The 22,565-nt window shown below is 37.9% G+C and overlaps 1 protein-coding gene across 1 annotated transcript in view; it reads right to left on the bottom strand.

Annotated features, from left to right (window-relative positions):
- ARHGAP15 (Rho GTPase activating protein 15) overlaps positions 1–22,565 on the bottom strand; it is a 575,548-nt gene that overhangs the window by 536,335 nt on the left and 16,648 nt on the right. Inside the window, exon 2 of the mRNA XM_081142712.1 lies at positions 9,594–9,772. Coding sequence (XP_080998838.1) covers positions 9,594–9,758 — 165 coding nt within the window. The 5' untranslated portion in view covers positions 9,759–9,772. The remainder of the gene's footprint in view (positions 1–9,593; positions 9,773–22,565) is intronic.

The raw sequence follows: 22,565 nt of genomic DNA on the forward strand, positions 1-22,565 counted from the left end.
AGGAACAAAATAACTCTGAATTTCCTCTCGGTTTGTTCACCTTCTTTCAAAGATTCTTCTCCCCTTTTCTGAGGATTCACAGGGTCTGGCAGAAGTAGGTTTACAGTTGTTTGGATGAAAAATAGTACAATAATAAATACATATTAATACAAGAATAAACTCTGCGTTTTGCTTACTCACAATTGTAAACCTACTTTTACTGCACCCTGTATATGATTTCTCTTTTACTTTAGCACATATCCTTAAACTTGCTTGACATACGACAATCCTACGTCCTGTTATGATTGAAATCCCATATCTCTTCCCTGATGAACTTACTGCCAGTGCATTGGCAGTGAATGGGAATCATAAAAATCCATCACCTCCGAGGAGAAGCCTATGAGACTGCACGTAGAGAAGACGTCTTGTGGCTGGGAGAGTGCCACTGTACATTTGTGAACCACTGGCAAGATGCACTAATGTAAAAGCTATTGCCTCTTCCTTACTTGGTATTGTTTGGAGATGGTTCTGCTTACCAGTTTTTAATATCCCTTTTGAAAACTGACAAGTACTTTACCCACATCTCTTTAGGAACACAGGGATTGAAAGGCTGGATAAAATACTTTCATGCTTCCCAACACAAACCTGAGAGGATAATTAAACAGATGGTAACAATAAACTGAATCTGAGCACATCAGGGACTGGAGTCCCTTATTAAAAGCCTTATGCACGGAAGGGAGGGGGAAAACAACTCTGGGGAAGTGTTTTTGCAGCCAACACCTTTATATCTGCCTTGACCTCAGAAACAAAAGCTGACCATTTAGGGTTTGGTTTCCCACCACTTGGGAGAGGGCACTCCAAAAGTCTTCTGCAGACCCTGAGGAGCAGGAATGCAAAGATGCCTCAGGATTGCCTTCAAAGATATCAATTTTGGGGGTGGGGGCAGGGTAGAAGGGAACCAATGGGGGGAAAAAAGGAGACATGTGTAATACTTTCAACAATAAAGATATATTTTAAAAAATAAAACTGCAAATAGAGATACATCTCCTATTATAGTCAGAAACTTTAATACTCATCTATAACAAAAATATTGGTTAAAATTTATAAGCAGGAATTATCTTCTGTTTGCTAGTAAGAACAGAGAGTCTTACAATTAGATCAGTAACAAAAAAGAGAGAAAGAAAAGATGTCAGTTTTAGATACACCAGTTTTGTAGCTGTCAGTTCACCACATCCCCACCCCTCCAACACACACACACAGGCACGCGCACATGCATGGAAACCTAAGTCGGAAGACTTATGCTTCAAGCACAAAGCTATTTCTCTATATGAGGCCTGAAACTAGGTATTATAGCTTCCTGTGATGACACAGGGACTCTGAATATTGTCACCCTCATTCCTGGCAAAAGAATGATCTACTTATTCCATCCTTGAAACAATGGGAATTCTTATTTCTCAGAACTTAATGTTGTCAGTCTGTTCTGAGTTAATCAACAGAAGAGGAAAATTGAAGCAATCTTGATATTTCAGCTTTTTTAAAAAAAATATCTTTACTGATTTCAGAGAGAGGAAGGGGAAGGGAGAGAGAGAGATAGACATATTAATGATGACAGAGTCACTGACCGGCTGCCTCCTGCATGACCCCGACTGGGGATCGAGCCCGCAACCCGGGCATGTGCCCTGACCGGGAATCGAACCCTGATCGCCTGGATCCTAGGTCGATGCTCAAACGCTGAGCAATATTTCACTTTTTAATGTATGCGATCATTTTTCCTAGAATGTAAAAATGAGCTCAAATATACGAACACTGTGTCCATCTCTCTGTGTGTATATGTACGTATAGAGAGATAGAGATGTGTATATAGACTATGTATGTATACAGTATAATGTATGTGTGTGCGCGCGCATGAGCACACACGGACAGAAAGAATCCATTGTATGCAAGAAAGGATCTTGTCACTGTGGAGGGCTGCAGTGTTATGGTGCCACCACATGCAAAAATGTTATTTTGCATTACATAAGGCACACAACCTGGGGCATAATCAAGTCAGTGTTTGTTCTTCTGTTTTTCAACCTGCTTCAGTTCTCCGCTTCACTTGGCAGGTTCTTTGAGTGCCATTTATGAGAAACATTCGGCATCAGTACAGCAATGAGTTAGCTTAACTAAGTGCCAGCAAGCAAAATACGACCTTCAACAACTGTGTTTTAGATGAACTGAAGTTATAATGATCATCTATTAAAGGACATTGTTTAACACCGAGGCAGGTATTAAATAGGAAAAGGTACAAGGTACAGACAAATGTAAATCAAGTGGCAAACACTATTTTTCAGCTTGCATTTTACCTCCCTGCGGTTTCCCATCACCGTATAACACCGTCCTATTTTAATTTGGGGGGTTTGATACTTAATACATATAACAAGACTGATGCCATCTTCTGTTAGAATCGTACCTAACAACGACAGGCATCCCTTAGGAATTTACTATGAAACTCTCTCAATAATATTGACCATGGTGCCAAAGTTATTTTAAGAATGAAGTGTATTATATGAATTAAATAAGAGATTGCAAATGATTTGGTGGCACAGCATAGTTGCTGCCACGCAGAGCAGCAGGTAACCTTTTTTTAAATGAGAATGTACACTTTTAGATTACCGATGATAATACCAGGGGAACCGGGACTTTGCTCATCAGTGATTCTCCTTTATGTCTGCACTAAGATGTGAGACGAGACCTCCGGCTCTGCCTCGGTGCTCAGAGCCTTTGCAGGCCGGCGAGGCTGTTTTACCTGTGATCTCCAGTGCTGTTCTGCCCCCTTGTGCTGCTGCAGTGAACTCAACAGAGGAACAGTTTGTCTTCATCTCTGCACGTGAACTACAGAAAAACCCCGCTGTCACTTCTCACTTTTCTGGCGAGTTCAAGGTCAGTGTCTAGCTATTTTCGGCTCATCTCTTCTTGATCCATGCAGAGAAATGACAAGGTAACGTGATTCGGGGTCAGCTGTATTACAGGAACCGTTACATAAACGGAGAAAGTGAAAATCAATCCTAGCTGACAGTGACTTCGGGATAATCAACGCTCACTGGATGCCTCTGTCAGCTCGCCTGCATCAAATACCGTGTGACTTCTGTCAGATCCCTTTAATAAAACTATATTCTCACTTTCAGCAACCTAAATAAATATTTCACTTGAGCTGAATTTTTCGACTCTGTTAGCCTTCCAGATTTGTAAACGATGTCAGTGATTCCTTGAAAAATTCCATGGGTGATGCCCATTATCCTGCAGTCTGACGCTGACCTGAGATGCAAGGTACTTTTGTAAAACACGACCTTATTCTGGGTGACTTGTGAGAGCTTCCCTACAGGCTGTGATATCCTCAGCATTGAACTCAACACCCTTCCCCAAATCATTCTCAGCCCTAACTGCTCTCTTCTCATTCTTGGTATCAGAGCCCCTTCATCCATCATTTCTCGTTGAGAGATTAGGTTTCTTTCTCCATTTTAGATGTTCATCATTGCTTTCCTTTTTATCTCTGTATTTCCTACTCGAACATTTTCCGCTAATACAGAACTGGAAAAGCGGTATCTAGCAAGATGTTCCCCATTAGTGGCATTCCCACTGAAGGCACCTGATATGTCAGTATAGGGACGGAGCTATTTTATCCCACCCACCTTGTGCTCCCTTGAAACTGTGAGGCGCAGAGTACTCCACTGAAGTACAATTTACCATAATATTAGTTGTCAGTAAATTCAAAGACGGAACTCCTAAAGCTATAAAATGGATTAGAAGCAATTTAAAAAAGAATTAACAAACTAGAGTAAGAGTATACTGTCAACAAACAAATGCTCCATCATAGGACTGTAATTTGGAATTTTAATTACCCCTCTGCTTCTGTAACAAAACAATGTCTGAACTGGCAGCGATTTGAATCTCTCACAGGTCATTGAGCATTCTAGTTAATTACTCTATGAATAGCCTGTTTTTCTCCCCTCTGGAAACACGTTTCTAATGGCAGTCAAGGTCTGACAAATGTGTCATCTACATAATTAGCTAGGAAGCAACACAAAACATTAAACATGCTTTGTGCCGACAACTATCAAAACATTTCATTTGTTGTCAATTATTCATTACTTTGTAGGTTCTGAAGGGGTTGTTATTATGGAAATAAGTCCAGATGCTAACAAGGTTAGAGTTTTGGATTCAAATTAGTAATCAGAGGACTAACTTTTTAAAAAATGTATCTCATCTCGTGTACGTTCAGCACCATGTTCAATCAGTAGGAGATTACAAACAAATTGAGCTATGCTCAAGTTAAAATGGAAAGGGTGCAGCCACGTATGTGAAGTCAAGAGCCCAGGCTCTTTCTTTGAAGTACCAACTCTCCAGTGTCGTTGTAAACTTCCTGAACCTTTGACAAGTCCAATTTGTGCTTGGTAAACAGAGTTAAAGGTTTTCACAGCAGGAGATGACATGGAATGGCACAGGCAAGGAAAGAAATCTCTGGTGTTTTTTTATTTTTCCCCCTCATAGGGCATATTATGTAAAAATCAAAATTCAGGCTAATCAAGTTTTTTTGTCTGTTCTACTTAGGTTAGGTAACCCTTTAATTTCCTTTTTTTTTTTTTTTCTCTTTCTGAACTCCTGTTTCTTTTATTATTGTTTTAATATCATATAAAAAGCCAAGTATTTTGTTGAAAGTAGCACTCCTGATGTGTATGGGGGATATAAAAAGATTTCTCAACAAAATTGACCTCTCAGTGGCAAAGAAAATTGCAGTGGAAGACACATTATTGCGTCCTCATATCTGAGGCTTGGATCTATGGAGAGGCTCACTCCACTGTCCTCCAGCTTTTCCTTATAAACCAAAATGGCTTACAAATGTCATCCACAATAGTCCAATAAAGATTAGGAACAAAACACTGTCCTTACACTGATGAGATAAGAAAGATTTAACTGCAGAATGCAGTGTATAACAACAGCTCATAAGGCTTGTTCTTGAATCAGAAAAATAGAATTCAAATTATATTTGTGTGTGCCTAGAATTTAATTGAGATGATCAGCTTATTTTCTACATAATGTTTGATCAGATGCCTGTACTACAGGGCTAGATGAAAAGAAAGAAAGAAAACTAACTCTACCAGGAGAAATCAAGAAGACCCGTTATCTGCAGGGTGTGCAAAACATGTCAGGAAATAATTCTACCCTGAGCACCGAGAATGCCCAGTTAATAAAAAAATAAATAAATAAATCAGCCACTCACTAAGACAAAATAATTGTCTGTATCTATATTTTTCAAAGCAGAAAGGCAGCCACATCTTACATTAAATAAGACACATTAAAATAAGCTTTAATAATCTTTATGCAGAAGGAAACTAATCCATTTTCAGATCATACAATCCACAGCAATAAAAGGAAATCATCAAACTAAAAACAATTTTAGAAATGGCTGCAGACTCTCATTTAATTAACATGCAACAGATCATATATTTATGAGGAAGTCAAAATATTTAGGAAGCCTATAATCCTGTAAGCCGTAATGTGGTATAAAAACAACAAATAAACGCAAAGTGTTACTGTTATCCATGCCTGCCTGATCAATGGTTTTCACATATTGATCTATAAATGGAGTTGACAGTCTGTGTTGGCTGCACATTTTCCAAGCAGCGCTATTTTTGCACAAAACCAATACGGGCAATTACCTTTGTTTGAGATGCCAAGTCTTATCAATTCAAAGTGATTTAGTGTCATTTTAATTAAATATCAGGATCCACTTCAGGACAATTTATACAAACAAAGCTTCAAACCTAACTATAGGCTTGACTTGAAGTAAACATGGACAAGTCATACAGTCTCATAATATTTCTCAAGAACTCTGCTGAACAGAAGGCTTATATTTTTAGTAGCAACTTTTATGTCTGCCTTTTTGGCTAGCCACAACTTTGGCAAGTATCCTATAATCACAGAAGTAAGAAACAAAAGAAAGTTGTTTCCTCTTTTTTCTTATAATAGATTATAAAGAAACATGAAGGAGCCCAGACTGTTAACAGAAGCAAAAGGAATCTTATGTGTTCATGTTTAGCAATGGTTCAAGCTAAGTCTTTATCTGAACACTAATAGAAAGATATTTCCCTGTCCATAATGGCCACGATGAATTAATGCACTTCTGCAGGGCTTACAAGATGGAAATGGTGAATATTCATACATGTTGCTGCTGAAGCCACTAGCATTAAATGCCGAAACTGCTCCTCCCTGCAGATCCTATGTCTGCAGTTTTCCGACTTCAACTATTTAAATTCTTCATTAATATCTATTCTAAAATGTCTGCTAGGCTGGGGCATCGCTCTTATAAATAACATTAAAGCCACATTAAACCTTTTGCATTAGCTATTTGCTGGATTACACATTAGCCTTTTAGCCCTTAAAGAGTCACACTTCACGTGCACCATTTACACTTAAGCCTTATGCTTCTGCGGTTAACACATTCGGGTAAAGAACAGTTCACCTTTAAGAGGGCTCACTCCCTGCCGGGGGTGAGACAGCAAACCACTGACACCCAAGGGTGTCCCTTCCCCACCAAGCGGAGGTCTCCAGAGCTCTCTCACATACAGGCAAACTTCTTGCTAACCATGTCCTCCAATGTCCAAATTTCCTCCCTCTTCGATACTTCCCAGGTAGTAAAGTGGCCTCTTTGAATTTTGAAAAGGCATTGATCTTATTAACCACATAAAAATGATTATTTGGTGTTTAAAGAAAATGATGCATACCACCCAATAAAATAGTAATGGAGTATCGATACCTGCTTTACTGAAATGCTTCCCTGCAGCACTTAGGTGATCAAAACTTTTAATTTAACAAGTAAATTCACCTATGCTTGCAGGGCTTAGGGTTGAATAAATACTTATATTGACATTTCAAACTTTTGCTCCTAGATTGAAATGCAAACAAAGAGGCTCTTATCACGTATGTAGAAGTTTATATTGTGTTCTGGGTTCACAGTTATATTAAACATACTTATAATTGAACAAAATAAGAAAGAGGAATTTGTGAACTAACGACAAAATTATATAACTGATTTGAGCCTAGAACCTTTTATCCCTTTTTGTGGCAAGTTAAATCTTTATGAACATAATATCATATTCTTGTGTTATTATATACTCCAATAAGTCCATATTAGATTTGCATAATTGTCATGCCAGTGAACAAATATTATATATACACACACATATATATGTGTATATACATATATACCATGCATATTAATAAGATGCATAAAGTATATATAGTCTCTAAGTGTTAAGTTTTTCCTGTACAGATTAAATTATGTGTCTCTGTTACAACAATCCATGCTACATGTGAGTGTGTGCACACATTTTTAGTGTATATCCCTAAGTTTGAAATCTACCCCCTTGACCTCACCCCAGCCTTCAACTTCTGAAAAACCAAGCTCTTCGTTTAGCCTGAGCAGATATCGTCAACCGGCTTGTTTGAATAAATATGCCAAAATACGTTACATTCTGTCAGTATCTAGTCAGAAAATTGTGCATGGAAAAAAGAGATGAAAAGAACTGAGACAGAAAGAAAATTAGTGCCATGGCAAGCTTTCAATACGGTATTTCTGAGCCAAGTTTTCTCGGTGAAATGACATATCCTCACTAAAATACCCTTTTTATATAATTATGCACTGAGCACACATAACCAAAAGTAACTTATTTTTGCTCCTTACCGAGGAATGCGTATTGCCCAGGCTAAGAATTAGGAAACAAAAGCTGGGATAATTATGGCCAATTTAACTTTGGAAAACTCTTATTCTCTAGCAGTCCGGCGTATAACCCCCCAAACTAAAGTTATGTAACAAGGTAATATCAACAATGAGAAACTGCATGATAAAATCCTGCCCAAAAGTGAAAAATGCTAATTTTGTCTCATTTAGCAGCTGGATACAGAAATGCTCATTAGTTTTAAGAGGGTTAATCCTTTTAACTTTTGCATATTGATATGCCAATTATGCCTAATTGTACAAGAGGCATCAGTCAAGGTAATAGTGCATAAACACATGAAAGTTATTAAGTACATCCCAACATGTAATAAAGTAGGTGTTAATTGGTAGCTGAGTTCTGCGGGCTATTGAGGTGGATAATTCATTGAGAGATGGATCACTTGTAATTTCTCTCCATAATTCCTTTTGCAGTCTCATGCTGTGATGTTTTCATGCTTGTCAAAAACAACTGCGGCATAGTGCCTTTTGTTAAACACAGCCAATAAAATATGTTAGGCATCATTAAATATACTTAACTTTTAAACTTCTTCAAAGGTACAGTTCTTACTGATAATACATTATAGAGATTCCAATAATTTACTTTAACCACTGTCTCAAGTTCCTAGCTGAGGAACATTTTAGCTGGTTCAAAAGCAGTGTCGGGCTGGCAGTGTTGTGCCTCCCAGCAGACGATACTTTTAAATGAGAAATAAATAAAGAAAAATGCATCTCTGGATACCTTATCTAAAGATGTATCTCGCACTCCCAAAATATAATCACTGGCTTCCTTATGCTAAATTTGCCTTTAATACCTGAAGAAGGAATGATTAAAATCATATATTTCTCAGGTGCCTGAGATGATTGTGGGTTAATTTTGCACTTGAAATTTGAGTGAAAAACAGGGAATAAATTTAATTGGTAACATGCTACTCGGCAAGTTTATCTCATTTAATAACTCAGTTAGGAAGCTGAATATTTCATAGGCCCCTACGATATTAACAGAACACACAATTAATAGCTCACATGTTTCTGCAGAGTGACTAAAAAACACAGCCTGTCCCCAGCTAACCTATTTCTCGCTTTAGCTCTCACTGTGAGACACAAAATAGATCTGGGGTCCAAAAGAATGGCTAACATTGCATAAATAATTTTGTAACATCCTATGGCCTCAGCTGCAAGTTACCACCATTATGGAAGAAAATTAACCAGAGGAGACTCATCGCAATCAGTGTGTTTAGAGGCTCAGGATGCGTGCAGGGGCAGGGACACAATTGGCAGTAGAGTTCATCTCTAACTATTTTATTTCAAATCTTCCTAATGACACATTATCGAGACAAAATGGCTTCCTCTCCAAACCTTAAATTGCCGCACCATTTCAATCGTTTAAGCTCATTCCAAATCAAACCCTAATTTCCAATATCATATATTGCTGGGAGATTTTAAGAAAGAAATTGTCACATTTTTTTAAAGGACTTTTTTTTTCTCTCTCTCAGTTTATTCTTAGCTAATTTTAGCCTCTGGCTTTTCAAAGTGATGTACTGTATTTGGAAGTACAAACACCACATGCTAGCATAACCTCATTATTTTTATGACACTGAAGCATGATAGTGGAAGCCCTTAAAATGAGTCAAAGGTGCTCTTCGGTCTGGCTCCAAATCCACTTTATCACTCTGGATTAAGCTCATCTCTTCTCTCGCAACTGGGGACATTATTATGACTATAAGTAGACAAGATAAAATACATTACAAAAACAGTTTTCTCATGCACATTCGGAAAACAAATAAAACAAGGCTAGTTAGATTTTTTTTCTTTACAAAATTCTGTATTAGGGAACTTGGGGTATTAAGGGTCTTTGACTTACAGGTTCAGTGACCTTCCCAGCATCGGTGAGGATCATAGATTTACTTTGGCTCAGCCTGTCATGGTGGCTACTGGCACTTTTTATTCTCATCTGCACAGCTCCAGTGCCTTGGCGGGTGGGATTCAGTGTTTCTACAGAGGTATCTGAATTTGTAGATTTCTGCATATTACAGTGTTATCCTGATAAGATATAAAAACAACGTATTATTCTAAATGTGCACTTTTCCATGAAAATCTCTTGGGGGAGTGCATATCCCTATTGATCAGTAAGGTACAAAAATGAAATACAAGTCTCCAGTTTTCTGAGTAGTAAAGAAAAACTTCATTTCTTTGTAATTGTTTCAATCAGTTAAATTGCTGGACAGTATTATACATGCCAGAGGACTTCAAAGTTCATAGGTAGCATACCCATCATTTCACTAAGGAACTAATGGTAATATAATACAATCTTCCTTATAAAGAAATGATGTTGCCAACAAGTCATCTTTAGGGTATACGATATTTTCATTCACACTTTTAGGTTACCCACCACATCCCACTCTACTTCCACAGGAAAACCAACACTTTTTTGGTAAACAAATTACCTATGTCAATAAAGTTAAATTTAAGTGAGTAGAATTGGCATTATAGCAAACCAAGCTGGTCCCAATGACCATCAAATATGGGGGCTTGGTCTTATCAGCATGGTGCTTAGCCCCAGCCTCCCCCCCCACACACACTCATAATATCCACAGGGGGGAATTAAAATTATTTTGTCCATCACCATCTGCCAACTGAACTAGATTCAGTAGCTTAGTTGGACATAATATTTATGAAGAATGTAAAGAAAGAGAAAATCAACACCATTTATTTACTTATTTATATTTTTATAGAAGAAATCTGACTTAGGCAGAAAAATTCAATGTGAGCACATTTCAAGGAGTAGCAGTGAAGAAATAATAATTCACAGAAAGAACACAAAGAAAACTAAATTGTGGCAGCATCAATGGTTGGGTTGGGAAGGCTTTAGTTGCTTCCCCAAATCCATAATTCTTTTCAGCTAATCTTCCCCACAAGTGCCACAAATGAACATATCATCTCATTTAAAACGCAAACACAGTTTCTAAGCTTCTAGAAACAGATCCCCTTCTAGCCTGACTATTGTCTCCATGTTTCACCCAGGTGGACATTCCATAGCTAGCCTGGGCACGCGTGTAAACATTAGAAAAGATTGTCACCAAATACAGAAGCCAATAAAATCCTAAAGGAGGATGACATTTTAAGGAGCCAGCTGTATTGGTAACCCTATGTCTGTTGAACAGAAAATGGGGCTTGAATTATGGCAATGTTCAAGTTAAGTGGACACTAAAGTAATTAGAAAAGAATGAAAGCATGTTTATAAGTTTTTTCTTTAAATTTATTATTGATTTTAGAGAGAGAGGGAGGGAGAGAGAAAGAGAGAGAGAGAGACAGCGCCTCAACTCAATCAGTCGCACTGTGATGGAAGATTGAACCCTTATCCCAGTATGTGCCTGAATCAAACCATTGACCTTTCGGTGCCCTTTGGTGCACAGGATGGGTGATCAACCGACTGAGCCATACCAGCCAGGGCAAAAACGAAAGCATTTTAATAGGAGGAAAAGAGTCACCTTGTAACTGACACCAGTAAGCCAATTGAGTAATAACTCAAAAAAGAAGTTAGTATTTATTGAGTGCGTATTATGTGTCAAGCAATGTGTCCAGTGGTTTAATACTTACAAAACCTATGACATAGACATTGAACACATGTTTGCAGAGGAGAAAACTGAGGATCAGTGAGACTAGTAATTTTCCAAGGACACCTGACAGGAAGAAGTAAAGGAGAGAAGTATGTATTTTATTCCTCCCAAAAGACACATATGTTCATTAACAGATGAATAGATGGACAAATTCTAGTTTATCTGCTCAATGAAATATTGCTCAACAATAAGAAGGAATGGACTACTGACACATACAAATACATGGCTAAACTGCAAATTCAGTGTGCTGAATGAAAGAAGCAAGGCAAAAAAAAACCCCAAAAAACAAACAAACCACACACAGAAAGAAAAAGTACTTAACTGGCTACTCATGATTTCACCTAAATGATATTCTAGAAAATACAAACTAACATATAGTGATGGAAAGCTGACCAGTGATTGCCTAGAGATGGGGATGGAGAGAGAAGTGGATTATATTGGATACAAGGAAACTTTGAGGGTGATAGATATAACTGTTGTCTTGATTGTGATGATGGTTTAACAGTAGTCTACATATTTTTAAAATAATCAAATTATACACTTTAAATACTTATACACTTTACTGTACTTCGGTTATACCTCACAAAGTTGTGAATAGGAATGTTGTTTAAGATTTCTTCACATGTATTTTGTGAAAAAATATTTTGCTCATGTTTTCATTTCTATGTTTCTACATGAGTTATGTATTATAAAGTGTATCTAATTGAGAATATAATATCTCTATCAATAAGATTTGAAAAATAATTTGAATAAAAGAAGATTTTGTCCCAACTATTTCATAGAAATATAATGACAGCTACTTTGATGAGAAGAATTTCAATATATATCAAATCTGGCCACTAATGTAGGCATAAGGGATCTTACCTCTATATCTAACTAGAATAAGATATAGAGTATTATATATATAACCTTTCTTTAAAAAAGTAAATGCAATCACAAGCAGATGATACAAGTAGTTATTTCTCCATATACCTCAGTACATGATACGTTTTTGGTTTTATTCTGTGTATGGTTTATTATTGAGGTCATTAATTTTTCTTAGCAGCAATTGTATGAATCTTGGACATTTATGAAAATGCTACCACTAAAAGCATGAGTTTTTTCAGGGCATATTTTAGTGAATTGATAAAAGGATGAAAGAAGGAATGAAAATCTAGAAATTACCATTGTAATGGAGGCCTTGGTTCATGGTAATTGGATGAGTTACATAAAAAGTGCCCATCATGACTTTAGTTATATAGCACTGTCTCTAATGGACACCTTTGTGATCTTGTACAAGTCAATGGACCTCTGTTTCATCATTGGGAAAAAAATGATAGTGAGGGGACAGGGGCAGCCAAGAGAACTGCTGTGACCTATAGAGTCATTTTGACTTCTGATACTGATGTGCTTAAAGTCTGGGAGCTCAACAAGTATTGCTACAGATTTACAGGGTGCAGTAGTTTTAGGCAGATAAGAAATACTGCAAATGGTTTGGTGTGAACTAATACCCAAGGATTTGAGTTGGGGGAAGTCTATGATTAAACACATAAAGTTTTTTCTAGAAAATATCTGGGTTCTCCTCTGAGTGCATTCAAAGCTTGATCTTCCATAGTTTACTCATTAGATTCACACTCTAAGGGTGCTGTGTTTGTAGCATGGGTGAGGGGAATCATTCAGGCTAAGGCCACTTTCTTCTGAGCAAGAGCATGAAGCCACTGTATTTACATAGCCCTGCCATGCGCCATTTATAGAACATGCTGCTTCCTCAAAGTCCACACCGAATTTCATTGTCAAATCAACATTTGCATTTTTGTATTGATTTCACCATCAACCCATAATTTGTCTAGTTATGTTCCTGTCAAAGGGCTGGATTACTTTAAAAGCCTCTTATCTGGCTTTCCCACCTGTTTTCTTAAAGACAGGCTGCAGGAAACATTTTTAAAATATTCCCTCTTTAGATCTTTCTGTTTGGCTGATTTCTTCTCCTACCACAGTGTTTCTGTCACTTTTCTAACCCCACTATTTCCTTTCCCACCTGACTCCATCCTTACGTTTTTTTGGTACCTCACTGCACCCCGTTTGCTCTCTTTAGTCAGCTTCCTTTGTATTTCTTCTACAATGGCAGTGACTTGATATTATTTTATAATTGTTCTCATATTTGCAAATATTTGGTGGTTCCTAATTTTGCCAAACACTACATTGCTCAGAGAAGAATGAAGAAAACCACATAGAATCTCTTCTATATGATTCCTACCAGCAGAATATAAAATATCCATTCAACATTTATAGAGATCCCCTTAAGTGGCAGGCACTATATTGGAGACTGGATATACTCTTTTTTTTCTTTTTTAAACCAAGTGTCTTACAGTTTGTCAGGGTGAAAGAGCAAAAACACGTAATTAAGTGAGAATAGAGTTGTGCTGTGGTAGAAAGTAGAGCAATAGCATCAAACTCAGGAGGAACTGGGAAATGGACAGAGAGAAACTGCAAAAGAGGTCAGTCAATGCTGGAGTAGTCAGAGCAGGTTGAGCATTTCAGTCAAGGGGCTCAGTAACACAAAGTTTTGCAAGTAACTGAGAAATTATAAGGTAGATATTGAAATGTGTGATGAAGGAAAAACACAGGGTCAAGGAAGTTCAAGGATAAGACAAGTGATGGATTTTGGTTTTTTTGAAGGCATTTATCCTCAGTGTATGTGATTCTGATATCTTGCTAGCCTCTCATTGAGCTCAAGGACTGACAGGACACCCCACCCCTTCTAACCTGCCCAGGGCTCTAAGGGGCCGGTATTCTGGACGCTCTAAGGAAGAGAATGTGGGAAGAAGGCTTTCCTTGGCATAATTCACAATGTCTTGTATGGATGACTTGAGTGCAAGACAGAGAGAAGCAGTACCCCCTGCAGGACCCAGGGAGGGGCAGGAGGAAGGAGAGAGGACCCAGGAGGAAGGAAACCCGATGGGCCGAAATGACAGCTGTGCTAGTGGCTGTGGAACTTGCAACTGCTGTACTTGAGGGTTCAGAAATGACTTATTCTCTTTCATCCTGTTAGGAACCTCTCATACCAAGTGGATAAGGCTGTTTCTAGGCCAAATTTTGCAAGTTGTATTTGGACCCCAGTTATCTTTTTGCCATCTTTGTTTTTCATTTTCCTCTTACCCACCTCCTAACATGTTTTTTCCTCTCCCAGGCACCTATGGTTCCTTTCATATTTTGTATGCCGAAGTCCTACTGCAGCAACTGCTCAGGCCACATCTCATCCACAGAGTTAACACTCCTGAAATGCCATCACGCATTCTTTCTTAAAAGGTCCTTGAAACATACCCATGCTCCCGGTGAACCGCTTAGATGTATATGAGAGGGAGATGATTAAACACAATGTCGTAAATGATTAGTCAGACTTCCCCTGAACTTCTCAGGGGAGCATTTACCTGCATTTCAAACTGGAATCCCTTCTGGTTATGTGGGAGGCATCCATTGCAGTAGAAGGGCTTTGATCAGTCAACATATGACTTTAAGTAAACTTAAGGGGGAGGTAGCATTTGTGACTAGAGATAGGATGTTAATTAGCATTGCATTCTAGTAAATGGTGCCCCCTGGAGTTGCTCAATGTGATGGCCCAGCCATGGTGGTCTTATTTTTGAGTCTTTATGAGAGGAGTTTCTAGGCGAGCAAACTTCATTATGAAGCCTTTCCAACCTCAAATCAAAGGCAGCCCTCCCACTCAGGGTTCATAATGACTAAGCTGCCAACATCAAGGAGTGGATGTACTTCCAGGAACACATGTATCAAATTCAGGATGTACTCAGAAAAACAATGAAGAGCTCCAATGTGTGAGTCTTTCTGTGTTATTATTCCAAGTATATTCACAGGGGTTTGAAATCATAACCTGTTATTGCACCCATGTTTTAATTCTTCAATGACCTTCAGTTTTCTAGACTTGGTAAAATAGATTGTAATATCAATATTTGTCTATGCGTATTTCTATGCAACTTAGTTACATCAAGCATTTTGTTAACTATAAGTCATATTAACTTTAAGTTTCATGTGATCTACATGCCTATTCAGAATTTCCCATGTTCTTCCTGTCACATATTATGTGCTCATCATCATTATCATCATGTTTTATTAAATAAAACGTTGATGCCTTATGCATTTATGTTCTTATAAGAGACACACAGAACCTTAGTGAATGACTAACAAAAATATTAAAAGAATTAGTTCATTTTGCATGTGTCCCACATATCCATTGATTTTATAAAACTCTCTAAATAAATATCCCTGAGTTATAAATTAAAATGTAAATCACTTAAGACTGGCTTCGGAACTTCCCCAGACTTCCTGATTTTGTATGTATCAAGAGAAAAGCAAGACTAGTTGCACTAGTTCCACTTTCAATACTGTTTTAAAAACAGGAAGCAGTGATGACAATGCACTTCGTAAGAGCCACCCAAACTTTGGCTCTGCTCAACAGACTTGGTCCTGTGCTGTTCTGGGCCTGATTCTCCCACTCTCACTGCAAATACCCAAGTATGAGTGAATGTGATATTTCATCTAATCAGAAATGTCAGAGCTGCTCTGTCAATTATTTTTTGCACTCTGTTAATTAAACTCAGGCTCAGCAGCTTGCCCTTTTGAGTTAGAAAGTGAATTTTTGACATATCTTTTCCATCAGCATTATCAAGAAGTATATCAAGAAATTTTTGAGCTAGGAGATACTGAGTATGCACTATGCTATATCTCCATGATGCAGAGCAGAGAAAACTGAAGCTCAGAGACCCTGAGTAGCTTTCCCAAGGTGCACAGCCTGTTCAAAAGTAGTCCCAGAACAGGACTCAGGGCCTACATCCTCAAATATCCATGCTTTAGTCATAGACCTCCAAGTCCAGGGGAAACTGTGTATGAAAAAATAAGGTAACAAGGATTCCAAAGGAAATCTGACAGATCACGGAATTAAAGTGAAAAAGGACAGCCATGTTAGATACATGCCTTTCTATTTAATCATTTATAAATGTCCCTGTGCTTCCTGACAAAACAACAAAGACTTAACAAATGTTTATTGAATATATAAATAGAAAAAATATAGAAAAAAGTTAATGCCAGTGGACATAGCCTAGAAAAGCATTACCCATAGGAAAATGGCTTTGACCAAATTTATTTCTTAATGAAAAAAATATGTGTAACTCACCCTGGCCAGTGTTTCTAAAGGCCATATGAACTATGGCTATTCCATAATCAGAAGCAGAAAAAAAGCAATACATTTCATATCTTCTGAGGCTAACATTAAAGCATACTTGGATATTCATATGAATTTTTGAAAATATGAAAAATACCATATTTCCATTTCAGAATAACCCCTTTGTTTCTTTCTCATTAAAAAATGACATTTATCACAGACTTGGAATTTAGCAGAGTTAATTGTTCTGACAATAGAGAATGTTTTCCTTGAGTTTCAAATTTCTTTAGATACTTCATACTCTTTCTCCAAAAAGAAGGACTCTCTTGCCTGACAAAGACTACCACTGAGGATTTTGTAAGGAAATCCATCTCAGAAGCAAACACTGAGTGTACCCCAGGGAATTCCCACTCAGTGAGTGTTAGCCAGGTGTTCACTGTGTGGTCACCCCAACCTCCAAGAGCTACAGTCCCTCTGCCTAAGCACACAGGAACTCTCTGTGGTGAAATGACCTCCTTTATTTTCTGGAATATTTGGAAAGAGCTGTTTCTCCAAGTCTAAGAGCTCATGGCAACTCCACAGACAAATATTACTTCTCTGAGAAATTCATTCCAATCCCCTTGAAAGATCTTATGTTGATCTGTGGTAGAGCACAGTCCATTTGCTCCCCTGTGGAAATGACTCGTGGCCTTGGTAGCTTCAGTAATGTGTGGCACAACCTTCCTGCTACACTTTTCCTGACAGGTCAGTAATTAACTTGCATTGCAATTGTTTGTCATCTCCACCACAGCAGCCATTTACCAAAATAACATTTTAATTTCAGTTTCCTTCCAGTTCACTTTTCTTTTCTTTTTTTTTTCCCTGTGGCTTCTACATCTCTATTAAGTCTAATTTCCCCAGACCACTTCCATAAGCAGAGAGAGTGCAATAAAACTGTTTCAAAAATGTCAAATATAATGAGAAAAGAAGATCACAGTAAAGGAATTTGACCATAGCCACCCCATTGGGTAACATTGTCTTTGACTGGGCAGGTGTTATATATGGGAAATGTGATAATGAAGCTTTGCAATCTTTGCATTTATTTAACTTACATCAGGGAACCTGGGTGATTTGCCGCAGTTACTGACAAAGTCTGGCAAGTCAGCTGCATGGATAAACTGTAACACAGGGAATGTCATTGCATGTGGGCATCCTAAATGGTAAAAATGACAAGTAAAATATATTTTTGAGTAGAATAAGTCCTGGACAAAATTGTGTAGGAACCTTGGTCTTTTCTTAGATCTTGGTATCTCATCATTTCTCATCCTCTGAGCACCTTAACCTTTTAGGTTCCATCCTATTGGGAGCAAAGCATCTGACTTTCATTTTGAATTTTTATTGAGCCTCAACCCTGAGAAATAGACTCTCTAGGTCCCACAGTTTCTTCAAAAATGATTAAAAACCTGGGGTTGAGCCCTGGCCAGTTTGGCTCAGTAGTTAGAGTGTCAGCCTGCCAACTGAAGGGCCTCAGGTTAGATTCTGGTCAAGGGCATGACCTGATCGCAAGCTCAGCCCCAGGCGCGGGCTTGGGGCACGTGCAGGACACAACCAATTGATGTGTCTCTCTCAGATCGATGTTTCTCTCTCTCTTGCTCCCTTCCATTTTCTCTGAAAAGCAATGGAAAAAATACCCTTGGGTGAGGATTCAAACGAAACCGAACAAAACAAAAACCTGAGGTTGAGTTACACATGGGGCTGTCTACCATGGAGTCTGATGAGAGTGCCGTGGAGGATGGGACTGAGGACAATTTCAAGGTGAAGGTGACATTTGACTTTGACATTGAATGATAAATAGGACTCCAAAGGCAGAGAGGCGATATGAAGAACAGTGCAGGCTGAGATAACAAGATTTAAAGAAAAGAGGGGTGACTATCCACAACAAATGTTGGAGTGTGGGGGTTAGGTGGGAAAGCTAGGGGGAGAGAGTTAACTGGGGCTGGATTGGAGAAGCTTGCAGTTGCTATTAAAGATTTTAGTTTTGTCTTATAGATCCTGGAAACTCTGATGACTTTATTTAAGACATAATCCCCTCCCAAAAGACTTGGTGAAAAGAGACCCCAAAGAATGGATCCCCAGCCACTTGAAGCTACACAGCGAGCAATAGCATTCTCATGAGATGCTTCTTAGTTAACTAACTCAGAATCTACATCACAGCATCTATTCATAAACACCAATCGTAAGATAAGGACACCAACGGACCTGGGGGGAAAAATTCTCTAGAACTTTAGGAACCTTGCTTTGAACTTCCAGGTGCATGCTTAATGCTTCTGGTTACCAATTAAGTGAAGAGAAAGGTAAAGACTTCAGAGGAATGACAAATGAAGCATTTAAAGATAAGAGGTCCAAGGGTGCTATTGCATTTTATTAAGGGCATAGAAGAAAAAATAAAATTAAGATTAGTGGAACTGCTTCTGAATTTCCCTCTGGTGATCAGTTAAAATGTAAGAAAAAATTAAAAAGCAAATAGGAACAAAATGTCTGTGCCATTGTAATTATGTTTAGGCAGCATAAGAAATTTTATGAAATGCCAATCTCCTTGGATACACAGGAGAACCATAAGGGGCATAAGTAATGCAATCTTCTCTGTTTCCTCTGTCAGTTTTGACCTAATCTAGCAAGAAATGCTGAGCCATTTTCCGCCTCTTGCGTACAAGTATCAATTAAGGGAAAATAGGGTGACTATCTTCGGGCACTGGGTTATGAAATGTCACTTAAGGAGAAAACATGGGTGATAGAACCAGTTGCTCAGCAGCTACCATGTTAGAAAACAAGGGCAAAACAAGTAGAGTCTCAGACACTCTCTGGGGTAGGACTAATTCACTGGTCTTTGCTGGAAGACTATCAAGTGCAAAACAAAAACATTTCAACCTGCAATTGCTTGTTTCCTGGGATTACATGTTCTATAATATTTATTTCCTAAAAGATGTTGCAGAGCCCTTCCATCAAATGGAGAAGATCTAATCACACATTGCTCTGGCTGGTGTGGCTCAGCTGGTTGAGTGTTGTCCTGTACAAGGAAAGATTGCAGGTTTGATTCTCAGTCAAGGCACATACCCAGTTGCAGGTTTGATCTCCAGTCAGGATGGAAACCAGGAGGCAACCAACCCATGTTTCTCTCTCTGCTTCTCCCTTTCTCTCTCTCTAAAATAAATAAAAACATGGTTTTAAAAAATCTAATCATACATTGATTGCATAACACCAGGCTTTCTCTACCTCTCTCTTGGCCTGCCCAGGTTAAAATATGGAGAAGCTGTGTATTGCATAATTAATGCTCAACATTAATTAACAGAAGTCAGTAACTGACAACTGTCAGATATGGCCTACATTTGTTTTATTTAGCAAATTTTTTATTGTACCCAATTAGTCTTTCCCTAATGTTCATGTCTTCAATCTCTGAATTGATTGGATTGGATTTCAGTGCCAAAGGGACATGTCTGAAAATGGGAAAATAATGTCATAGTCCATTGTTGTGACAATGACAATACCTTTCAAATATTTCACAATGTCTCCTTTAATGCATTTAAAAATCAGTTTCTCTTTCACTCAATTACGTATGCATAAAAATACATTTTAAATAGTTATGTTTGTGTGTGTCTATCTGCATTTGCCTGTGTTTGTGTAATCTGAGAGGAACATTGCTCAGAAGTCCCCATCTATAGATTGTTATCAACTAGGTGGTTTGTTATCAAGGTCCGTTCTGAATGCAGGGAATTGTTCAGAAGTAGCTCAATTACCCACAAGGGAGATTGGCCTAGAGAAGTAGGGCTTCAATCTTAGCAAAGGAATGAAGCAATGAATGACCAGGTTGTCAGTAGAGAAATTTGTGGTCAAGAACAAAGCAAATGCCTAACAATGACGGCGTGACTTGCTGAGGGACTGGGGCTTGCAGATAAAGGGGGAGGGGCACACTTGATGTGTGTATCACAGTGCAGACCAAAAGCCATGATCACTTTTTATAGTTTATTATCAAACTCACAGAACTTCATTCCACTGGAATTAGTTAAAGATTACCTGCAAAAAGCTCAGATTTATTCTGGGGGTTAAGGTCAGAAATAACTCATCTTCAGTTGAAAATGAGAAAACAGATCCAGTAGTGAGCAGGAACACTGCAGAGCAGTGATGCTCAAGGATCAGTGTGAGGAGCTTCATAAACATGCAGATTTCACTGTACCGTCCAAAGACATTTCCACTCAACAAGACTGAAGAGGGACCTGAGAAACTACCTGCTTGGCCATCACCCTTGGTGATTCAGATGCAAACTGAACATTGTTGAGAAACATGTCCACAGAATTATATAGTTGGTTTTTAAAAAATTTTTACATCTGCATTGTTCTAAAATTAAGAATTACTATTGTGTCCCCTTGTTTTTAAAGCCCGTTGTTACTAGATTCATATTTGTTGGTATTGTTGCTCAAATGAAGTTTTCTGGGAATAAATTTCACTTGGGAATATGCTGGTGGTTGGGGGAAGCGGCATGGATCATAGATGGGAATAGTGAGAAGAGGTTAGGTAGCTAAATAGGTAGGTATAAAGATGGTTACATAGACAGAGAGGTACATGAAAGTGATACTGTGAATATCTATTTGAGGTTAATTTAAATATGATGTTTAGCGATCCAGAACACACATCCAGGATTAATTATTGCTACAAAATAAATTCTTTTACATCTAAGAAAAACCCAAGAGGATCACAAGACAAGCAATCAGGGTCTATTGTATAACTTTCAACACAGTGTTTTTTGTTGTTGTTTAATGTTTATATCATGAACTTCGTGTTAGTAAAACAACTTAAATTTAAATACTTGCAAAACAGTTATTTTGCTTGTTAAACATCAAAGGACCTTTGGCGTGAGAACAAAACAGATTCCACAAAATATTGTTGTTTTCACTCAAATTTAATCTGAAATTTGGGGGGGAGTGAGGCCAAGAATATCAAAAGAGGAAAAATTATTTACCAGTCCCCATAATTTAAATTGCATGTTTTTGACTGAGTTTTTCAGTCCTGCCTTTGAAGATCCTTCAGTACGCTACACATGTTGCATAGCTTACAATGTACCCTTTTTCTAATAGGTTGACAAACTCAAGGCTCTTTTGATGCCTTAGTCTCTTGAAGCATTTCAGCTCCATTATCAGGAACCGCGATCCACCGTTGTTTGGGGACTAGAGGCACCATTTAAAGAAATGGTGTTTTGTTTCTCTTTCTGCAAATGAGAGTTGGGGTGGGGTGTCCTCTCCCTAAGACGTGAGAATTGGAGGAGAGGGTTAGATGCCTAACTAGATTCTAGTTAAGTGAGAGTTACTGTAATCTGTAGCAGTGTAGTCAAATTTCTATATTATTTTAGGCTCCTCACAAAGCAAAATGTATGATTTTGGTGGCATGTTGAATTAAAAAAGGAATGCATAAATACTTAGTTTTTATATGGCTAGCAGGATTACCTATATAACTTAAAAATTACTGAACAGTAATTCTTTTTTCTCTCCTCCGTTTATTCACTTATAGCCTTGAAATAACTACTTTTGAGGCTTAGAGATTCTGATCTATTAATAGATAACATGTATGGTGAAATGGGCTATACAGCCACACCCAGCTACATTTCCCCATCTTACGGGCTGTAAATTTCACATCTACATGTGTATGTTTGTATGTGTGTTTATATTTTCCTTTCTATTTTTATCACCACCCAAGGAATATGGACCTGTCTTTTAACTTCTCTATAACAATGCATCTATACAGGTGTAGATGCTCTGGTCCATAACTTATATCATGTGGCTTTGAAAATGTCAGGCAAACTAAAGATTACTATATTTGTTATAATTTAAAAAGTTAACCATTTGGAGACATCATTTAATGGTTATAAAAATGCTTTGAGGAGAATTGGCAGCAGAAGAAATTTTATTCTTTCAAATTAGAAAAATGAACCCAGTCATGAAAGTTAGAAAAACAAAACAAGGACCTCAATTTAAAAAAAAAACAACACTATATTTAAATGGATGTTTTTTCATAGAATAATCTAATGTGCTAG

Source organism: Miniopterus schreibersii (genome assembly GCF_964146895.1).
Source record: "Miniopterus schreibersii genome assembly, chromosome: 7".
Classification (NCBI taxonomy): domain Eukaryota; kingdom Metazoa; phylum Chordata; class Mammalia; order Chiroptera; family Miniopteridae; genus Miniopterus; species Miniopterus schreibersii.